Source organism: Asterias rubens, chromosome 22 (assembly GCF_902459465.1).
Source record: "Asterias rubens chromosome 22, eAstRub1.3, whole genome shotgun sequence".
NCBI classification, from domain to species: Eukaryota; Metazoa; Echinodermata; class Asteroidea; order Forcipulatida; family Asteriidae; genus Asterias; species Asterias rubens.
Window position 1 is genome coordinate 7,098,595 of NC_047083.1, and position 22,446 is coordinate 7,121,040.

Here is a 22,446-nt window from a genome sequence, read left to right on the forward strand (position 1 = left end):
CAACTTTTGTAATTTGTTTAATTAAATAGAAGATTAATTTGTAAACTTCTGAAATATTACAAAGTCACTTAAAAAGTGTTACGTAACAAAGACAGATATTTGTTCTTGAAAGAGAACAAAAATTCAACAAAAAATTAATATTGTGCGAGTAATATTCTACCCTTAAAGGGAAGGTACACGTTTGCTAGTTACTAAAAACAAACATTAACTTAAAAACTTACTTGGTAACGAACATTAGAGAGCTGTTGATAGTATTAAACAGTGTGAGAAACGGCTCCCTCTGAAGTAGCTTAGGATTTGAAACAGAGGTAATTTCTCACTAAAATAATAAAAGACTTCTAGCTAGAATTCTTTTATTCCTATCTGAAAGCACACAAATTCGTCCAACAAGGGTGTTTTTACTTTCATCATTTTCTCCCAACTCCAATGACCAATTGAGCTCAAATTTTCACAGGTTTGTTATTTTATGCATAATTGAGATACACCAAGTGAAAACACTGGTCTTTGACAATTACCAATAGAGTACCTTCCCTTTAAAGATTGTGGATAATCAAACTGAGATAGACCCTTTGGCCGTGGGTATTTAGAAAATAACATTGGGAAATAAATCACTTACAAACATTGGACAGACGCTGTCTGTCGAAATTTGCACATTTAAATTTGTGAAGGGGCTTATTTCATTTCAACTGAAAACTATCCTCCATGCTGTTGAGCTGGACCTTCAGGACACACAGTAAAACTTCAATCAAGTGATTACCAAATTGTTTGTCCCCGTTTCGTAAACCTATACAGATTGATCTCCTCCACTTACTCGGTCACTTACATCCAGGTGCCTTGAAATGTACACACTCAGGCAGAAATATATGACAGCATATACTCCATTTTGTATGAATATCCACTGTTCCCCTCCCATGTCACATTCACATTATCTGTGCCCATGGTATTAAATTGTCCATGTAAATGTGTACTGTGTTCAAATATAGTTATCGCCATTTGTTGGCTAGAAACAAATCAAGTTTGACTCACCTTCCATTTAGAACCTTTAATAACGGCTGGAATGAAGGCGTTGTCAAACATATGTGAAAAGGGACCATGGCCTGAGTGATCGGGAAAATAATGCCAATTACTAATAATAGATAGATAGATAGATTGTTTATTAAAAAACTTTCCTCGCAGCACAAAGGCTGAATTACAACAGTTTTACATTGATTTAAAACGTTACTCAGTCACTTACCATTTTAGAGTTGATAAGGTATAGGCCCTCTACGTTTGGGAATCACTCTACTCGTGTCAATAAACACTTATTGAGTAGAAAGAAATATAGCAGCTTTCGAGGGTAGAAAGCATTTCATGAAGGACTTAACTTCCAGGTTTATTTAAATTAAAAACACGTATGTTGTCTTCTCGCTCATAAACTTACTTTTTCGTAGGTTTCTTATACCAGCGCCTGGTATCTTTTTAAAATGCGCTTTATACGTCTTATTTATTAGTACTGTTATTATGTAAAAAATTTATCAGGTTTTATGCCATCAAATTTGAATCTGAAGAAAATTACTGTATGAAATTTGTTTCTCAGACTGTATATTGTTATCCTATGCGTAGACATAATTATTCGTCACGGATTGTCGGTGATTTTACCAAAAACGCGATCATCTTTTGAAATGAAATGTCCACAGGTAAGTTTTATGTATACACTTATGAAGAATTAAAACAATCGATGCACAAGTTTCTTTTACGTGCATCATACAACATAGGGGCTCGCATTTTATAACACAAAATTGGTGATGAGTGTGTCTACTTATGCAAAACAGTCAAGACCGGGCCTCGATTAATCTGCTTATAACCTCACAACAGGGTACTTATTTTGGGACATCTAAATCTGTTTAATTATCTTCTTTTTTATTTGATTTCTGGTAATGAAACAAAAGGAACGATCTGCGAAGGGGCAGTTCTTGCACATTCCCCAGATAAAACTGTCTTTAGAAGAAGGTAACGAAAAGGTTTGGGCTGCGATTCTGCGAAACCCAAACTGGAGAACCCATCATGGAGTGATGACCCAATCCACGATCCGACGTATGGGGGGGGGGGGGGGGGGAGGTTGAACCGAAATATAATCAGAAGAGAAAGCTTATATAGGTGGGATTCGACACAAAGTAAAAGAAGTGACATGCAGGGCAAGGTATACTGGGATAGCATGTCGTGGCCGAGCAGTAAAGGTACATCAGACCATGGAGGAAGGAAGAGAAGGAGCTCGAACGAATGGACTTCAAAAGTCCAACCTGCGGTACCGCATCGTTTAACGACACCTCGTAATCACTCACATACCTAACACAAACAATGGGCGACCAGGGGCCGATTTCACTAACGTCTATGTTTGCGATCATCGCTAATAGTCTAGGCGGATTTCTGGAAAAAGTGACTGATTGGGGCATTTTGGGGTAAAAGTGCGAAACCAGACTTTCTGACACATTTTTGGTGTGCTGAATCCGAAAAAAATGGTTCCCAAGCGAATTTTTGAGTTTTTGACCATCTAATTTGCATAATCGTTTTTTGACCTTTTTGAACTATTTTAAGCAAACCTCTGTAACCAGGCAAGCAAAAATGACAAGCGATGAGTCTGTACCTAGATGTTGAATGTCACAGAGTATGATTAAAACATTTCCAAAGACATAAGTGGTAATTAATAATCATAAATATGCAAATTAGTGCCGCCATTACAGAAAAATCATTTTTCTTAAACATCTCGGTAACTAGGAAAGCAAAGATGTCAATTGAAGTGCTACACCCATGATTTGAAGATCTCATAAAACGATGACAAAATTTATGAAGTTATTATTAAAAGTGGTAAGCAATTTTAACAAAATATATGCAAATTAGTGGCAGCCATAGCAGAAAAATTAGTTTTCTCCAATATCTCTGAAACTAGGCAAGTAACCACGATAAAGAAATGTTTTTACCTATGTTCTGAGGGTCAGGCAATGCATGTATGTTCATTGGCAAGCCAGATGCTTATGCAAATGAGTTGGTATAGCTACACGTGCTTATTATGCAAATCAGCTAGTCTGACTACCAATACATTTCACCATTTATCACTTTTTGCTCAATCGATGCATCGCTATAATATAGTTTTTGCTAAACATTTGCATCTCTGTATGCAGTTTTAGCAATGATAGTAAAGACAAACTCAGAAAATTATCCTCTTCTAAACGGACTCCTACTGCTTGGTTTGATGCGCCAAACCCTGTTTTAAACTGATTGGCAGAGGTGTAAAAGGCAATTTTAAATGGTGCCGAAAAGAACAGATCATTTCGAGCAGGTTAGGCTCGTCAGCTATGGTTGACAGGCCACCTAGGAGAAGAAAAACTCTGATCACACTTCCGGGTAGGTAGAACTCGTAAGCCTAGATTGGTAGCATACCTAGGAGAAGGACCTCGTTGACCACCATTCCAGGTAGGTAGAATTCCTAAGCCTAGATTGGTAGTCTACCTAGGAGAAGGACCTCTCTGACCACCATCCTGGGCAGGTAAAACTCCAAAGCCTAGATTGGTAGTCTACTTAGGAGAAGGACCTCTCTGATCACCATTCCGGGTAGGTAGAACTCGTAAGCCTAGATTGGTAGTCTACCTAGGAGAAGGACCTCTCTGACTGCAAACTCCGGTTTGCAGGTAGAGCTCGTTACGTAACTAACGTATGTTCCCATCCAAGTGAGAGGAGTGGTGCCCGCCAAATCTTATTATAGCCTTTAAAGGAAGCCAATGGTAAATCGTATGGCAAAGCATTTACTTCCAGTCCCGAGAGTGGACAGGATCGATGCTGCGGAACAAGTGTGCTGGCCAGGTCTTGGCCTGACAGAATGGCATTGCCCCCCCCCCCCCTTCCCGGAGGTCATCCGACGACAGCCCAAAGTCCTACGCGATCTGCGATACAGGAGGCCGCTCATTATGGCTACCTTCAACAAACACAGTGAGGAAGGATGCTAGGGTCAGAGAGAGAGGACCATTGTGCAGTGATCTTGGCAGGAGTCATGAAGGGGATACCCTCCCCTCAATTCATTGTCATCATTGACTTCGCCCTCAGACGTGCTATCGGCAGACACAAGGTGGATCTTGGATTCACATTGATTCCAAGGAGATCGAGCCTCTATCCCGTAGTAGCCATGCCCGACCTTGACTTTGCTGATGACATCAGTCTCTTCTTTAACACCACAGCCCTGGCACAAGAACTTCCACTCAATGCTAGAAAGACAGGTGATTACATACAACATCCCACTTGCACACATACACCATGCACCCCTGACCACATTTGAGGTTGAGCTTTGTCAGTGTCCTGATGAGAGATGCTGAGGCAGAGACCACAGCAGAGTTGGCTGCCTGCATAATGGACAGGGAGGCTGAGAGACGCCGCCGGAGATCCCGCCTGCCCGAGACATGATGATGGAGCAGGTCGTCCAGTTCACTTGCCGGTTGTCCTAAAGCATGTTGGGCTTCTGCCAAGTCCACTTCACTTGCTGAAAAGTTTGAATAAGGAACTAAAGACAAACTTTGCTGAAGCTACCAAAATGTCCTCCTGGAAAATGTCAATGAGCAAAACAAATTGCTGAAGTCGGAGAGTGCCAGAAATGGGTATCACTGACCTCGACTGCACTGATGGTATCCTCTTCTACATGGCGGACTTGGCACGAGAATTACTTGCAGCTCCAATTTAGCAGAGTATGACTTCATAAGAGAAGTTAAGGTGTTAAATCTGACTTCAGTTAAATTTAAGGAAAACCAAGGCGATGGCATTCATCTCGAAAGACGGTAAAGACTAAATGGCGCTTCCGTTATTGAGAAGTTCAAGTACCTTGGTGCCCTCATAGGATGGATTGAGCGACATAAAAGTGAGGAACTCTTTGGAATGGAAGGCCCTTCGTTATGGCATTGGCGAGTGTTTGTGGGAGAGATCTGGTCTGACCAACAACACCAATATATTTCTTTTTGTGGCTTCAGTCAAGTCTGTACCCCTTTGATTTGATTCAAGGTGTGAACTATGAAAGATTGATGCTCCCGGTTTCAATTTGATGCGTACTTTCTATTAATCATTATTTGGTGAAATGTTCACTGCTCCAAACCTGAGCTTCCTGAGCCCATGTACAATGGATGGGAACATGGTGACTCAGAACCACAGCCCATACTGATGTCAATGAGTCAAATCCCTAAAAGTTACCTGCTGGAAGATACTTTGTGTTCATGCCAGAAGCATGGGTTTCAATGCACAGCAATGTGTGCATTTCAGCAACAGATTGGTGATGAAACTCGCTGTATGGCTACATGTTCCTAGGCAACAGCAGTTCATTCTATACCCAACTTAACATGAGGGATTGGTGAGTGACACCAATTGCTCTTTCGGCCTGTATTAGCATCAAGTATTTATTCGGTGTAAAGTTAAGGGGCCTTAACATTAAGCATTCATTCATGAATTGTTATGAAATTCATTGGTAGTCATACTAGCTGATTTGCATAAATAAGCATTTTAAGCTATTTTACTAGCTCGTTTGTATAAAAAGCATCTTGCTGATCATTGACCACATTGGTTCAGCTTCAGAACAAAGGAAAAACACTTCGTTTATCATGTTTGCATGCCTAGCTACAGAGATATTGAAGAGAAATCATGTTTTTGTAATGGCGGCCACTAATTTGCATATTCATGAGTATTAACTAGCACTAATTACTTCAGAACTGTTTTAATCATACTCTGTGACCTTCAACATCTAGGTACTGGTGCATCACTTGTCATTTTTTATTGTCATGTTACAGAGATTTGCTTAAAATGGTTCAAAAAGGTCAAAAATATGATTATGCAAATAAGATGGTCAAAAACTCAAAATTTCGCTTTGGAACCATTTTTTCGGAATCAGCACACCTGAAATGTATTAAAACGTCTGGTTCCCTGCTTTTACCCCAAAATGCCTCAATCGCCTTAATTAGAGCTCTTTTTCAGAAATCCGCCTTGACTATAACACACTTGCGATGAGATCGCAAACCTCAAATCCATCGCAATTGCGATGTCGCTAATTCTGCGTTTCACTAAAGTCATCGCAATTGCGATTACGTTAAAAGGGGAATAAAGTTTTTGTACAAGGCTAAAAGTAGTGACCTTTGACATCCCGCGACAAAATCGTCGGTCGTCGCTCGAAATGAAATGGCATTATGCAGTTTATATGTAAATCGTTGTCATGTTGGTGCATACGAACTATTGTGGACGATGTTTAGGCATTCATTTACAAGCATTTATAGGCCTAGTGCCTCTATTATAATTTTAGATTTTAATAAACAGTTTTCGTAAATCTGTTGTAACGGTGGGATTGATGAAAATTCTGACATATCTGTCTAATAATACTAAGCTTCACATGCTGTCAATTTGCCAATACATTACACATTTTTTCTAAAAATTATGGTTAAAATAATCGAACCCATATAGTATCTCCTTTTTACCGATATTAAGGGGCTCTTTGCTGCAGTTGCGTCGCTGATAGTTGTCATCGGCAATCTGAGTCTACCAGGTAAAAGACCGCAAGACTAAAATAATGTAGCGCCACTCATTTTACTCTAAATCACGGACAATTTATACGTCAAAACGTACACCGCTATAGCTATAAGCACAGAATGGCGCAATGTATCATAAGTTTGCGATGAACTTTTACTTTGCGACCACTAACATGTCATCGCAAGATTGTCATCGCTAAATAAAACTTTGCGACAAGTATATTCATCGTTAAGTTTTAGTGAAATCGTCGGCTAAAAATCCATCGCTAAGTTGCGATGGATTTTAGATTTAGCGATCGATTTCGGCGTTTGCGATGACCAAAACGCGTTAGTGAAATCGACCCCTGGCGTGTGTGAATTTGCGCGTGCGCACTTGGTTCTTCGCCAAACTATGGCGTCGTATGTCGTATGGATACAACAGAGGAAAAACTAGTCTGGTTCCCAGACCCAAAAATCTCCGACTAGGCTCTGTGGAATTTAGGGTCCGGTATCACCCAAAATCACGTGACCAAAAAGGAGGAATTCCTCCTCTTTCGAAGTTATCCGAAATGTTCCGAACGTGTTGTCGTCAACATTCGGACAGTATCGTTCATGTTCGGTGCGGACTCGTAATGTCAGTCCTGTCGGCCGTAGATCCAGGAGTTTTTATGCCAGTTATTGCCAATGCAGGCGTCGTGCCTAAATAAAGCGTTTACAAAGCGATGCGACAAGTTCAAAATATATAAACCTGGGAAATCGCTCCGGGATCTGGTAAGTTTTTATCCTTTTTCTTCAAAAATACTTTTTCAAAGGCGTTTTGACTTGAGTGTTCATAAGACATTGATTGAGGATTAAGTTTCATGATTTTTAAAAGTGGTAAAAATGGGGAAAAATCTGGTGACTAGCTGTCGAAATTATACGTGTTGAACCAGATTGTCATTAATTGACGATCTAAATAATCTCGTAACCCTCCGGCCTGGCGGCCGTTGGGAGGAGGGTTACGTTATCGCAACTAGTAGTACGTGCAGACATGGTTTCCCTGGAGATGACCCCCGACCCTGACAACTTGCGTCATGCTCTATGTTTAACCGTTGGTTATACCTGACCTAAGATTTTTAACAAGAGACGTCAAGGAATCTTTGGTCAGGGGCCGGGACCAGACTAAGGAAAAACAATGAATCAACTTTACACGAAGGCAACGGTGCAGAGCGGCGGTACGGCGCGTTCTGTACAAAGAGATCTAATCCTGCTCGTTAATCGGCCGTCCAGCTGGAGGTCTCCCATCTTTTTCCACTGGTCAGACAGGGGCATTGTCAGGGTATTCTTTTGTTACTCTGCGGTTTTGCGGGTCGTTCGAGCTCCTTCTCTTCCTTCCTCCATGGTTTAAGCATAGGACCAGAAGGAGTTACAACTCAAAAAAAAAAACTCAAGTTAATCCGATTAGCGCTGCACCCGCCTCCAGTGGAAACACTATGGATGTGAACCGCAGCGCCTGTAAAAGGCTGTACACATTCCGACCGCAGCGAGCTCTTTGTATGTACCCCATGTGTGTTACCGCCTTTCACTACCGTCGCTGGTATCACATCGTTGTCCATTCATAAGTATTGTAGTGGTAAAGTAGCATCATACAAGTTCAACGCGTGCGCAGTAGATGATGTCGACTTTGAGCTTTTGATCGACTGAATTTTGAAGCAAACAAATTGGCCGTTCCTGTGTTGAGTTATGACATTTATTAGGTTTTGCTGATCGGGAAAATGCGGATGCATTTGAACGGTAGACACAATTGCACACAAACTGAAAAGGGGGATAATATTAAACGGCATTATTTTGTTTACTTTTGGACAATTTTGGGTGAGATATTTTTGGTTAAGAAAATTGAGAGAGCCGTAATTATTCAACTGATTTTGTGTTTTTTATAAGAATATTGCAAAGCGGTAATTCCTGTTGCATTTTCTTTTGCCAAAATCATTGAAATGTCGTTATTCTTAGCTAAAATCATCCTTGTCGTATGCCGTTGGTGAGAAGAACGCTTGAAGGCAATGCAATCTGTGTATTTTTCTGTGACGTAACCACAGACATATAATACCTAGTTCTTTCATGGTTCTTTTATACTTCGCTTGCGTGGAAATGCGCCCGCAGATGTTTCTGCCGATTAGCGCTGGTCGTTTGTGACCGCGGTAACAGACATGGAACCTTTGAAGTACGACTAGTTGTAACTCCTTCTGGTCCTTGCTCTATGGTTTACCGGCAGTGGACACTATTGGTAATTGTCAAAGACTAGCTTTCACAGTTGGTGTATCTCAACATATGCATAAAATAACAAACCTGTGAAAATTTGAGCTCAATCGGTCATCGAAGTTGCGAGATAATACTGAAAGAAAAAACACCATTGTCACACGAAGTTGTGTGCGTTTAGATGGTTGATTTCGAGACCTCAAGTTCTAAATTTGAGGTCTCGAAATCAAATTCGTGGAAAATTACTTCTTTCTCGAAAACTATGACACTTCAGAGGGAGCCGTTTCTCACAATGTTTTATACCATCAACCTCTCCCCATTACTCGTTACCAAGTAAGGTTTTATGCTAATAATTATTTTAAGTAATTACCATTAATGTCCACTGCCTTTAAGGAATTCAAATGGCCCGTCACTGAGGGGCGGTTTTAAGTGCTATATTAAAGACCACTATATTTTGCATTAATCTTCTCACCCAAATCGTGACAAAGGCCAGCAATCTGCACACACAGAACATCTTTAGGAGTTATTTTGAGATCCGGTTGTTTCTGTTGAAGCTTTTTGCAAAAGGTTCCCGCTAAGTGACTCACACTTGATGGCAGTATATGAATATCAAGAACAAAATCACAGCTGTTATAACTAAACCTCTAACAACAATAAGCTTTGCTTCATAATCTCAAAACCATAAGGCGATCAAAACCATTTCTGCAATCATTCTGAAACAATGGTGATGATCCTTACAAATTAGAATTTTTGTATTATGATCAAAGACCACTTTATAACCCCAGCAACCATTTTCCCAAAATGGACATTTGTAAGTCGTTTATGCACTTTTTGCGTTCATTGAAAATAGTTGTAACTTATTTATTCAATTGTTTTATATTAATTTACTTGCCTTTCCGTTAGAGTGAAATTTGGGATTGTTAACAAAATTCCAAATATCTCGAATTATTTTCAGTGTATTAAAACCCGCCAGTCCATCAATATTATGTCGTTACAGTTTGAGGAGTCTTCAGATATTGAACAAAATAACAACCACCGACAAATCTGCTACCGGACGTGACTATTTGAAAGTGGATTTGTTGATGTGTTTATTATTTTGTACACATCATGGTTATTAATTATAGGCCTCGAACATCTTTGAATGGGCGAGACTACATTCGTTTCGTTTTGCTACTAAGGAAATCCCATTGGAAACTCTTCAAATATATGGGAAACATTGAGGGTGCACCCCAAGCCCAAAGTTGAAAAGACACAGACCATGACCTCCCTGTCGGCCTCTTTCTGGCTGAATGTCTCGCTGTTTGAAACCAGTATATTGACCTTCATACCAACCCGTTAAAGCTTATATTATAATTGTAATAATTGAGAAGGAAACAAAAGTGAAAAATCAATAAAAAACATTTAGAGACAATGCATCAAATAGTTACAAATTACAAAATACAACTCTTGAATGGTTGACTGACAAGGTTATCCTGTCAGAGGTTTCAGATAATTTAAGTCAGTCAAACAGACTCTAGAATGGCTCACCAGCAAACTAAGAGAATTCTATCAAGCGTAAAAGTGGGCAACCTCCATCCTCCTTTTTACATGAGATGCAACGTGAGAGGAAATAGTGTTCATGTATCGCTGAGAAAGGACAGTGAAAGGAAAACGTCACCTTGAGAGAACCGATAGACTTGTCTTTCATTCTATTTGTAATTACAATGTCCTCACCCTAACGAATGCTCAAACCTATTATGAGCAGCTCCTGGATAGACTTGATAGCAGCATCCCAGCTGCTTGATGTAGCGTAATCTCTGGAACTGTATGGTGTCCATGATCTTGACGCACAGCGGGTGAATGGTAATGTGACCATGAACTGGGTCGTTAAATATCTACCAGAACATAGATTAGAAAATAACACACACAGGGCGTGAATTGGTCACTGGGCTGACTTAAACGACTTGACTAGGTAGTCCTGCAGGCATGTCGACATTTCTCAATATGCCTTTGTGTTTTTGTGAATCTAGTTTTCTATTTAATAAAATTTAAAAGTAATAATGCACACAGGGTTGTCAAATAATTGAAGAGTTGTGAGATGTGCAGCTGACTAGAGTGGTGCAGGGTTCGACTTCAGCGATCCCTATTCGCAAAGTGTCAGCAAAGAATATGTAAAAAAGAAGTTTTTTCTTGTTTTGTTTTTGTACTAAATTTAACCATCAAAGAAACAAACCTTGGCTTCTTGAAAAAACGTGGGTTCTGGGTCCTTGACAGGAGAACTGAAATAAAGTATTCGAATAATTTGTTTTAATAAAGGAGGAGACTACAATAGTCTAGCTGAAATCTAGAGCAGTCACTAAAATAATTATTATTCTAAACGCAAGTTGAGATCTGTAAACAAATTGCAACAACAGTTGATCATATCCAGGGTGCGTCCAAAAATGAAGTTGACCGAGATATTTATGATATAAAAACAAAACAACACCTGGCACTCAACTATTCTTTCCTGCTTTTCTGTAAAAAAAAAAAAAAGTATTAACAAATTTGATAACTTCTAAGAGTTATGCCCGTTTGACTGTAGCTATCCATGGAATGTTAATGCTTGACTGAATCTAAACCATAGCAAAGTAGCATAGAGTATAAAGAAGTCATTCCGTGGACAGCTTGCAAAATGAGTACCTTTATTAAAATAGACATAACTCCTCTAAGGAATTATTTAGTATTCATATTCAGACCGATTTTCAAATCTCTTCATCAAAGGATGGACAAAAATTAGCTTTATTTTCAGGGAATTAACTAAAGATCCGGGAGAGTTGGTAGTACTGGATTGTGTCATAAACAAAGTTTGCAATAATTATAGTTTGGTATAGTTTACAAGATTAATCTCACCCCACACCGGCTTTCTTGTCAGGATTTGCTGCCGTGCCAGATCTGTCTTGGTCTATTAAAAAAATTATTCAAAGGTACAGATTTTATTTCGAGAAAGCTGTCTTTTTATAAAAGCAAGTTCAGACAAAACAGCGCCCTTATGGAGTTTGATGGCGACTTTTCATTGTTTGAGAGTATACTTGTCTTTATATATTATGGACTGGCAATGAGCTGAGGTCAATAGTGTCCGTCTATTTCCCCAAGGGACCTTTGAGTAACCAGAAGAGATACCTATCCTCGGCATTCGGACTCGGGATATAAGTCCCTTATTTCGGTCATTCACTTAAAGTCCTTTGGGGAATAGAAATGCATTATTGATCTCATTGCCAGTCCATGTGTATAATACCAACCTTCCATCTTGCGTTTCGGCTTATCGAACTTCTGTCTGTCTGCGGAAATTAATCACACAGCTAGCCTCAGTGAAGGCATAAATAGGACACACGGCCACAACTTTGCGGGCAGCCAACGTGACTGTAAAAGGGACAGAGGTGAGTTACATAAATAATTATAAGGACTTGTTAATATCAAAGCTTTTGTTTTCTTATCAATAATTAATGACATTTGACGATTTCCCTTGTACATATACAGCAAGGCTAAATAGAACACAGAATAAATATATTGCTACTGAAAAATAATTATTTTTCATACTCGATATTAGCGATCAGTGGGCACAGAATTTGTTAAGCCCAGATATGTCGTTGTACAAAGTTGCTGGACAAAATGTTCGCTTATTGGTAACTGTAACTGCTAACCATGGTTGACCGTTAGTCACCACAGAAAGCAGCTAACCAAGGTTGACTGACCCTTAGTACCACAAAGCAGCTAACCAAGGTTGACCCTTAGTACCACAAAGCAGCTAACCAAGGTTGACTGACCCTTAGTACCACAAAGCAGCTAACCAATGTTGACCCTTAGTACCACAAAGCAGCTAACCAAGGTTGACCCTTAGTACCACAAAGCAGCTAACCAAGGTTGACCCTTAGTACCACAAAGCAGCTAACCAAGGTTGACCCTTAGTACCACAAAGCAGCTAACCAATGTTGACCCTTAGTACCACAAAGCAACTAACCAATGTTGAATGACCCTATAGTATCACAAAGCAGCTAACCAATTTTGACCCTTAGTACCACAAAGCAGCTAACCAAGGTTGACCCTTAGTACCACAAAGCAGCTAACCAAGGTTGACTGACCCTTAGTACCACAAAGCAGCTAACCAATGTTGACCCTTAGTACCACAAAGCAGCTAACCAAGGTTGACCCTTAGTACCAAAAAGCAGCTAACCAAGGTTGACCCTTAGTACCACAAAGCAGCTAACCAAGGTTGACCCTTAGTACCACAAAGCAGCTAACCAAGGTTGACCCTTAGTACCACAAAGCAGCTAACCAAGGTTGACCCTTAGTACCACAAAGCAGCTAACCAAGGTTGACCCTTAGTACCACAAAGCAGCTAACCAAGGTTGACCCTTAGTACCACAAAGCAGCTAACCAAGGTTGACCCTAAGTACCACAAAGCAGCTAACCAAGGTTGACTGACCCTTAGTACCACAAAGCAGCTAACCAATGTTGACCCTTAGTACTACAAAGCAGCTTACCAAGGTTGACCCTAAGTACCACAAAGCAGCTAACCAAGGTTGACCCTTAGTACCACAAGGCAGCAACCAAGGTTGACCCTTAGTACCACAAAGCAGCTAACCAAGGTTGACCCTTAGTACCACAAAGCAGCTAACCAAGGTTGACCCTTAGTACCACAAAGCAGCTAACCAAGGTTGACCCTTAGTACCACAAAGCAGCTAACCAAGGTTGACCCTAAGTACCACAAAGAAGCTAACCAAGGTTGACCCTTAGTACCACAAAGCAGCTAACTGTGATGAACCGAATTGTAGCCAAGGAAAGCAACTAACCTTTGTTGACCTCTAGTCACCACTAACCATGGCTGACCCGTGGTCACAACAAAGCAGATAACTATGTTTGACCGTTTAATAGTCGTAGCCTTGGTGCAAGACGTTTCTCGTTTTATTTTCACGCACAGCGCGGCCAACTCACCAACAGCGCCCGCACCGACTCACCTGACTTTGTCCACCCACGGCCACCGCCCCACGAGACTAGACTAGCCAAGTCTTTGAGTGTTTTCAGAATATGTTATTAATGTTCTTATGCTTTTGAGTTTAGTTATTCAGTTTTGTATTTTACTTGTAATGTATCATTTCTATCTAATGTCTTGAAAAATAGAACAGTATTTATAGAGAGTCAACCAACTCTAAGTTTCCTTTGTGTTTTCTTCTTCAGGGGGCACCCCTACCCCCCCCCCCCCCCCCAATTTAATGTATCCTCCGTGTGTAATCATTTTTGGTTACCTGAGCAGCCGATTTCACGAAACTTTGCGCAACTGCGTTCGTCCACTTGCGCAAAGTTTCGTGAAATATGCTGCTGGGGTACAACCATAGAGTTATATAATATAAGAACTAGAGGGCGCACAGTTGATGCTGCTTTCACAAACGCGACGGGACCGCAAGATGACAAGCGCGCAATTCTGTACGCGCGTTGAATATGAAATACACGTTTGAGTTTTTTTTATTGAACACTCACGCGAGGCTGTTTGTTCAACTTACAAAATGGTAGCCTTTAGTCAAGGCGCACGCGGCACACCGGATGGCACGCACCACCCCAAAAATGTAACGCACGAAAAAAGACTATCACCGCGAGCGGCGAAGCCGCGAAGCGCATTTACCAATTCGTTTTGGGGCCTTATGTTTGTCTTTACATTTGCCAACGATTTTGGTGGGAGAAAAATGTAATGCATAATGCCTTAGCGTGGTGAGTTGCTGGCCAATAAGAAGCCACAATTACTTGCATGACGTCACAAGAACGTTCGATGCAAATTTGTTACATTTTCTCCCACCAAAATCGTTGGAAAAAAAAACATAGGGTCCTAAAACGAGTAAGTAAAGGCGCTTCGCGGCTTCGCCGCTCGCGGTGATAGTCTTTTTTTGTGCGTTACATGGGGCTGTGCGTGCCATCCGATGTGCCGCGTGCACCTTGACTAAAGGCTGACAAAATGGCATCACAAACACACGCTATGAGATGGCTGTTTTGCATAGAGTTATATATAACTCATAACTCTATGCTGTTTTGTCAACTTAGAAAATGGCCGCCTGCGCGCATGCCGGGGCGCCGTACATAGGCCAGTGCGCCCTCTAGTTCTTATATATAGACCTTTCTTTTGACACGTCACGAGTCACGTGACAAAACAATTCCGCCATCTTGGTTGGCAAAAGTTTGTTTGTGTGTAAATGTATACAGATATGAACTTTACAGTCGAATAATCATGGTTCTTAGCCGCTGTTGCTGCAAAAATTGGTTCGGATCAAAAGAAGGGTTAAAGTTCTTTCGCTTCCCTGAAGTTGACAAGTTTCAGAATCAAAATAAAGCTTGGATAGATGCCGAAACACGTCCGCCAGCGGAACAGGCATAGAATAGATAGATTGGCAACCTTCACGACATGATCATGATGATGACCGGATATGCATGCATGCATGCATGGTGTGACCACTTTGTGTCTGGTAAATCATTCATTATTTCCGTGTTATTGTTAGCAAGTACAGACTCTAGTCTATCTTGTTAGTTAGCGTTTTCCTCGATGGTTGGATTATTCATATTGGTTTAGAGAATTATATAGAGAATAGTGCATTTTTTCTTTCATTTTCACACACAGTCCCACAACACGAGTATCACACATTTTCATGTATCCACATTTTGCTCGCAAAGTATAAAGAAGGGTTACCGTCACTTGCCAATAAACTGATCGTTTTAAAAGTCAGAATGGAAGGGGCCTAGTTTATTTAACGTTTAGTTTTTACATGTTCAAAATTTTGTTCAGGTAATTAATTAAGGAAGGAATTAGGCTAGTTTAGTTATCGGTTGGTTCTACACCTGGTGGAAACAATGAACAAAGGGTCTAAATTCCTTAGGTTATTATTCCTACACTTCCATTATAATAACAAATTTATAGGTATGTATGGAATAAGACTTTTTTTCTGTATACTACTTTGAGGCTTTACTACAGAGGTTATCACAACCTTTTATTTTGTTTTCTTCTTTAATTTGTTATATACAGCAATGGAGTAATACCAGGAACAACAACACAAGAGCCCTCTAAGGAGAAACTAGACAGGAAAGCTTCATCACCACCATTATTTAGTCAGCCTGTTAAAGATACATTGTAATAACCCGAACCCATGTCCGCCTTGTGACCAGGAGAACGGAGACCAGACAACTCGTCCGCCGGACAACTCGTCCGTTCGGACAACTCAATGGTTCAGACAACTCAACGGTTCAGACAACTCGACGGATGATTTATTCAACCATCGGCCAACTCGACTTGGGGTCAAGACAAGTCGATGGATGGCCTAGTCGGGAGAAGGAGGCTTACGATGAGATCGAGTGCTTCTTAAATATTTAGTTTGTGGATAAAAAACATGTCGTCTTGCTTGAATCCATTGATCACATGGCCTAACAGACACACAGCAAGAAGATATCTTCCAAAAGCTTTCAAGAAATAAATGAAATTGAGGAAAGCTACAGTAATAATCAACTGTTTTGAATTGTTTACACAACACACATCAGATCTCAAACTTCGAGCACAAACAGACAGCTACTCTACATCACAACACTTGTTAAATAGAATTATGTGGGTAAAGAGGAAACAAGGTTTAAATAGACTAGCTCTGGTGCTTCTGTTCAGCAGTGTGGGTTCGAATCCTTGTCGTGACACTTGTTTCCCTGAGCAAGACACTTAACTTTAATTGCTTCTCTCCACCCAGGGTAAATCGATACCTGTGATGGCAGAGATGGTTCTTGTGATTGATTTAGCCGAGTAGCACATAGTGTTGTACAATTATTTGTTATTGTTTCACATGCTGTATACTTCTCATGGAGCTGAGATGGTTTGAGAACTGAATTAATGCACAGTGATGACCAGGGGGAATAATGTTGGAAGTGCTTTGAGACGCCCTATGGGTGTGAAAAGCACTCCATAAAAACTGGTTATTACTATTATGGGTTGATGCAGGTTTGATTTTGATATTCAGCTGCAGCTACAACACAATAAATCAAATATTTGTGGATTTCAATTTGTTTCTATGATGTCTAAAAAGGCCCTACAGTAATTGATCATGCATGCACATTCACCAACCAAATCAAATCAGGATACAAACACGGTTGTATTCGTTTTAAATTATTTATTCATATTATCCAAATTTATTTATTATAAATTATTTATATGTAAAATATAATTTGTTAAAATTATACATATTTAGACTTCAAGATTAAAGGTGGAATAAATTATCTTTGTTAAAAAATATGTGCAAGTAATACACTAATAAATTTGTTTTTAAAGATGCATTGCCATAGTTTGGTCAAAATTTAAGGTCACAAATTAAAGGGGCTATCTCATCTGTCCTGCGGCTGTGCATGGAAGTATTAACTGATGAACCCACCACATGATAACCTACATCCCAGGCATGGACATGCCCTTCCAGGATGTAGATGCGAGGGTGCCCAGGGTGTAGGTCACCGAGTGGTGGGTTCATCATTAGTTTATAGTTCCATGCACAACTGCAGGACAGGCGAGATAGCCCCTCTCAATGTGGTACATTGCTATTTGGTAGGGGTAGGAAAAGTTATCAACTTTCATATGATACATTGATCATTGAATGGTTCTTCGCCATCAAAATTTAATACGAAATTGCTTGTTACCAAGTTAGTTTTATGCTAAACAATTAGTTTGAGTAACTACCAACTGTGTCCAGTGCCTTTAACCTCTCTGAGGAACAAATGTATTTAAAACATATTAAAAAACTGTACATTTATTTGAACTGTTTCAATTTGAACTGTTTCAAAAAATGAAATTAATATTTTTGTGTACACAGCTTGATCTCATTGTTGGACCTTCTTTATTGTTGTTCCCGCCTAATTTTCATGTTATTTTCATTTTCTGAAGGTGACTGTTTCCTTATCATCTTCTTTTGGAACGAGAGAAAATATACAAGCGTCTGGGTTAACTTCTAGAGTGGCTTTTAAAGTGACATCCACGTCAGATTTTACTGACCTGATCTGTCCACAACTGTCATAACGTGGTTTAAAGGGTCTATGTACTCTTTTGTAACACAAAACACAATGTCCACAAATTTACATTACACTTCCACAGTTTGAAGATAATGATAGTAGAAAGCCTCCCTTAAAATATTACTTACTGAGGTGCTGTAGTTTTTGAGAAATGAGTAGAACAATGTCACAAAAATAATTTTGAAAAAGTACTTGAATCCTAACAAAATGAAGATCTTTGACAGTACATGGTTCGAGCCCTGTTTTTTGAGAAAATCTTGGTTCCATATGGATGCTTTCTCAGTGCAGGCCTGGGTCGTATACTCCAGCCGATTTGCTGCCTCCAACTTGAATAGTATTGCCGCAATATAGACTACACGCTTCTCCAAGGCTGATTAAAAAGCAAAAAGAAAAAGCAGGACTTGTTATTAATTTGGTAGCCTATAGGTTACGTGCCCAAATCTACATCTATTGACAACTCTCAACCTAGGAAACAAGACCGCCCCGAAAAATGTACCTTCAACAAAAGTGCCCCCTGGCAAGCTTCGCCCCTAGCATTGTCGACCCCCGGCAAAGTCGCCCCCTGGCTTGGATTAACTGTAAATTATTTCTCAAGTCGCCATGGTCACTGAAGCAAACTTAAAGTGTTTGTTTTTTTATAATGAAAACTCGGAAAGATCATGACTGGGAAGTGGTGTGAGTCAAATGGCTTAATACTAAAGGGTTCATGGATGAAAAGCGGTATTTTGCTTACACACATTATTTTCATTCATAGATGAAATTGAAAATAAATAATTGTGAATAGGCAGCAGGCGTTGGGAGATGATCTGTTTATATATTGTTTATTGGGGTGACCTTGCCCGAGGATGACATTTTCGTGGGCAAGTAAGCTAGATTACCATCATCCGGATTACTCCTAGAACTATTTCGGTTTCATCTGCTATCGTCTCCAGTAACGGGAGACGATAGCAGACGAAACCGCAATATGGGAGACGATTGCAGACGAAACCGCAATAGTTCTAGGAGTACATCCGGATATGGAGTGATTGTCCACAGTATGTATAGTTTGGCCGGTGGGGCGAGTTTGCTTGAGGAAACTTTTTAATTTTTATTTTTATTTTTTTGAATGACAGCATTGAAATAAATGTTACTGAATTGAATTACCAAAATATGTGATTGTGAACTGAACAAATTACCCTTCCCCTGATCTACATTTGGACCGCTATCAATTTGCAATTCAACTGCAATTATATTTCATAATAAAAACCGCAATGGCTCTCGAATATAACAAAAATAACAACGTACTAAGTAACTACTCAACTAGGCTAAAGGAACACTAACAGTAACAGTGGTCCGGTATAAATACGTGTAGGTCCCTACGTATTTTTCACGCTGTTCCCCAAAATAACAGAGATAGGCCCTATGCCTAGTTTGAAATTAAAAACAATTTAAATGAAAATACAAATTTAAAATGCCCGCTTGCCTAAGTTAAAAGTTTAATAAAGAACGTCAACAAGGTCAACGTGACAGAGAGGCTTACCCTGCCATGCATACACACAGTTGCGCAGAACCACATATCCAGTTGTTTTAATCACAACCCAAGCACTCACAACTGTCATCGCTGACTACATACTGAATCTGAAATTCTTCACAAAATTACTGTACGATTCTATAGCGACTTGTTAAGTTGTAAGCCCAAAGTCTCCATGTACTGTCAGGCGACATTTTATAAAGTAACTTGCCAACCAGAAACTGCGCATGCGCTGGTTTCGCCCCAATGTTTGTAAACAAAAGAAAGGTCTATAACTATATGGGTGCAACAATTCTCGCGGGGCGGTGGGTAGTCTGGTCCCCTGACCAAAGATTCCTTGACGTCTCTTGTTTAAAATCTTAGGTCAGGTATAACCCACGGTTAAAAATAGAGCATGACGCAACTTGTCAGGGTCGGGGGTCATGTCTGCACTAGTTGCGATAACGTAACCCTCCTTCCGACGGCCGCCAGGCCGGAGGGTTACGAGATTATTTTGATCGGCAATTAATGACAATCTGGTTCAACACGTATAATTTCGACAGCTAGTCACCAGATTTTCCCCATTTTTACCACTTTCAAAAACATGAAACTTAAAGTCACCTGGAAGTGGTATTTTTTCAAAATAAAGCTTTTGTCACTAATATATGTGTTTTGATGAGTGGAATGTGAATAAACAGTTAACTAAGGTTTTAAAAAATCAGTTCTTATGTTATTTACAAATTTAAGAGTAGACCCCGAACCGAGAGGGCGCTGTTCGTGACGTCAATCGAGGCAGACTTTGCCTGTAATACGTAGAGTAAACACAATTGCAAAGTACATGTACGGACCAAGTCGTGAGTTTGTACGTTTCAAAAAAAAATTTTTTTGTTTTTTTTCCGGCAATGCCGACAAGGTGTATTGCTGCTGAATGCAGAAAAACACTTTTTGAAATGTAGCAACTCACAACTTGGACGTACATGTACTTTGCACGTGTGTTTACTATACGCATTGCAAAGTCTGCCTCGATTGACGTCACAAAAGGGGTAGGCGGAGTCAGCCCCCATAACAACTTTATATATTTTTTAAACATATAAATCGTGACAAACAATTACTAAAAAAATTGTTTTATGTTTGAAAGAAAAAAAAAATTATATTTCCAGGTGACTTTAATACTCGATCAATGTCTAATGAACACTCAAGTCAAAACACCTTTGAAAAAATATTTTTGAAGAAAAAGGACAGAAACTTACCAGATCCCGGAGCGATTTCCCAGGTTTATTTATTTTGAACTTGTCGCATCGCTTTGCAAATGCTTTATTTAGGCACAAATCAACAAACAAATAACAATAGCTGGCATAAAAACTCCTGGATCAACGGCCGACAGGACTGACATTATAATTCCCCTCCGAACATCAACGATACTGTCCGAATGTTGACGACAACACATTCGGAACATTTCGGATAACTTCGAAAAAGGAGGAATTCCTCCTTTTTTATCACGTAATTTTGGGTGATACCGGACCCTAAATTCGACAGAACCTAGTCGGAGATTTTTGGGTCTGGGAACCAGACTAGGCGGTGGGTGGACTAAGTCAGGTGAGTCAGTGCGGGCGCTGTTGGTGAGTTGGCCGTCCTGTGCGTGAAAGGAAACGAGAAACGTCTTGCACCAAGATTACATAAGTCACCGCAAAGAGCAGCTACCCACGGGTTGACCGTTAGTCAACACAGAGAGCACTTTTGGGGTCAACACATAAAGCAGCTAACCCTGGTTGACCATTACCATAAAGCACCTTACCAGGGTTGACCCGTAGTTAGTCTTGGCCCAAGACTATGGTGCTTGATATTGGATAGTGTACTACGCGCGGTTGAATCGCCAAAGCGCGCCCGCCATGGTATGATTTAGTTAACTGGACGGCTTGAAATCTAGACTTTACTGGCAAGCTAGTCTAGATTTCAAGCCGTCCAGTTAACTTAATCATACCGTGGCGGGCGCGCTTATGTTCACGTACGGGATACGTGTGCGCGTACTTGACATTGAACTAATTAACGTATGATCCATACATCTAGCATGGATGCCAGCCATTAACAAACTATGTCGTCCAAAGTGTAATTTCACATTGGCTGGCCTGCTACAATGAATTAAACAGTTGGATTTTCTATAATCCTATATACTGTGAATGAACATTCGCCAGAGAGTAATTAACTCAAAATTAAACAGACAGTGATGTTTCTTCTTGTATGAGAAAACTAGAACAACTAAATTTAACGTTACTGATATAAACTATTGAGAGAGAATTCATACAAAGACCCATGCCATGATTGCGAACGCGATATTCTCCACACATTTAATAATAAATTATATCAATACGCCATTGGGTTATGTTTATAGTTCATTCAGAGTTAAGTCCTTGCCACTGTTTGTTCCACTTCGTTCCAGTTCGGGTTTTTTCTATGTATGTCTGATGAATACCCTCTGGTTTCCATGTCTCGTTTCCACCGATCAATCGATGAAAATACTTCAAATTGAAAAAGACAGACGCGCCAACATACACAGAATTCATTCATTTATTTCTTTTATAGTGTCAAACATACAAAGAGTAAATTATATAATTTACATTATACTGTAAAATTTCAGAAAACACAAGTACAATAGGATTTTGTGTGAGGATGGAGGTTTCCAAGAAGTATCAGCTTGTCGAGTAGAGACCCCACTCATACAATAACCAAACAAAGAACTATACATTGATGCGTGTCACACAGTCCGCCGCCGGAATTATCAACGTAAATTTAGAAATAAACGAATTAAGAAACCCAATAGTGAAATGAGAGTAAATTTCGTAATTCTTACTAAAAATATTACTGATAAGTTAAAAGTCAATAATGATGAAGTACATAGTCCTACCTTTAATGTTGTCAAACAATGGTAAACTTGTACTGATCTGTAGAGAACACGTCTGTACAGGACACTGGGATTGTAAATATTAATGTGATTTTTATAGTGAGAGTTGTAGTTGTATGGGTCGGGTCGGGCGTTGTGTATGGTGGACCTGAAGGGACATCAAACATATAAATTTTCGTAAATGTTTGCGTAAATATTTGCGGTTTTTTTTTGGTCCCGATTCACAAAAAATCACATAAATGTTCACGTTAATATTTTAGACTAAGGCCCAGATTGTGAATATTTACGTA

General features: G+C 39.8%; 1 protein-coding gene across 1 annotated transcript in view; it reads right to left on the bottom strand.

The window, feature by feature from the left end:
- LOC117305038 (deoxynucleoside triphosphate triphosphohydrolase SAMHD1-like) overlaps positions 1-22,265 on the bottom strand; it is a 35,363-nt gene extending 13,098 nt beyond the window's left edge. The window contains exons 1-7 of the mRNA XM_033789740.1: positions 22,160-22,265; positions 11,996-12,116; positions 11,607-11,658; positions 10,951-10,996; positions 10,452-10,612; positions 9,211-9,326; positions 1,027-1,097 (exon numbers count right to left, since the gene is read on the bottom strand). Of these exons, the coding sequence (XP_033645631.1) occupies positions 1,027-1,097; positions 9,211-9,326; positions 10,452-10,612; positions 10,951-10,996; positions 11,607-11,658; positions 11,996-12,002 (453 nt within the window). The 5' untranslated portion in view covers positions 12,003-12,116; positions 22,160-22,265. The remainder of the gene's footprint in view (positions 1-1,026; positions 1,098-9,210; positions 9,327-10,451; positions 10,613-10,950; positions 10,997-11,606; positions 11,659-11,995; positions 12,117-22,159) is intronic.
- Between the last annotated feature and the right edge of the window lie 181 nt (positions 22,266-22,446).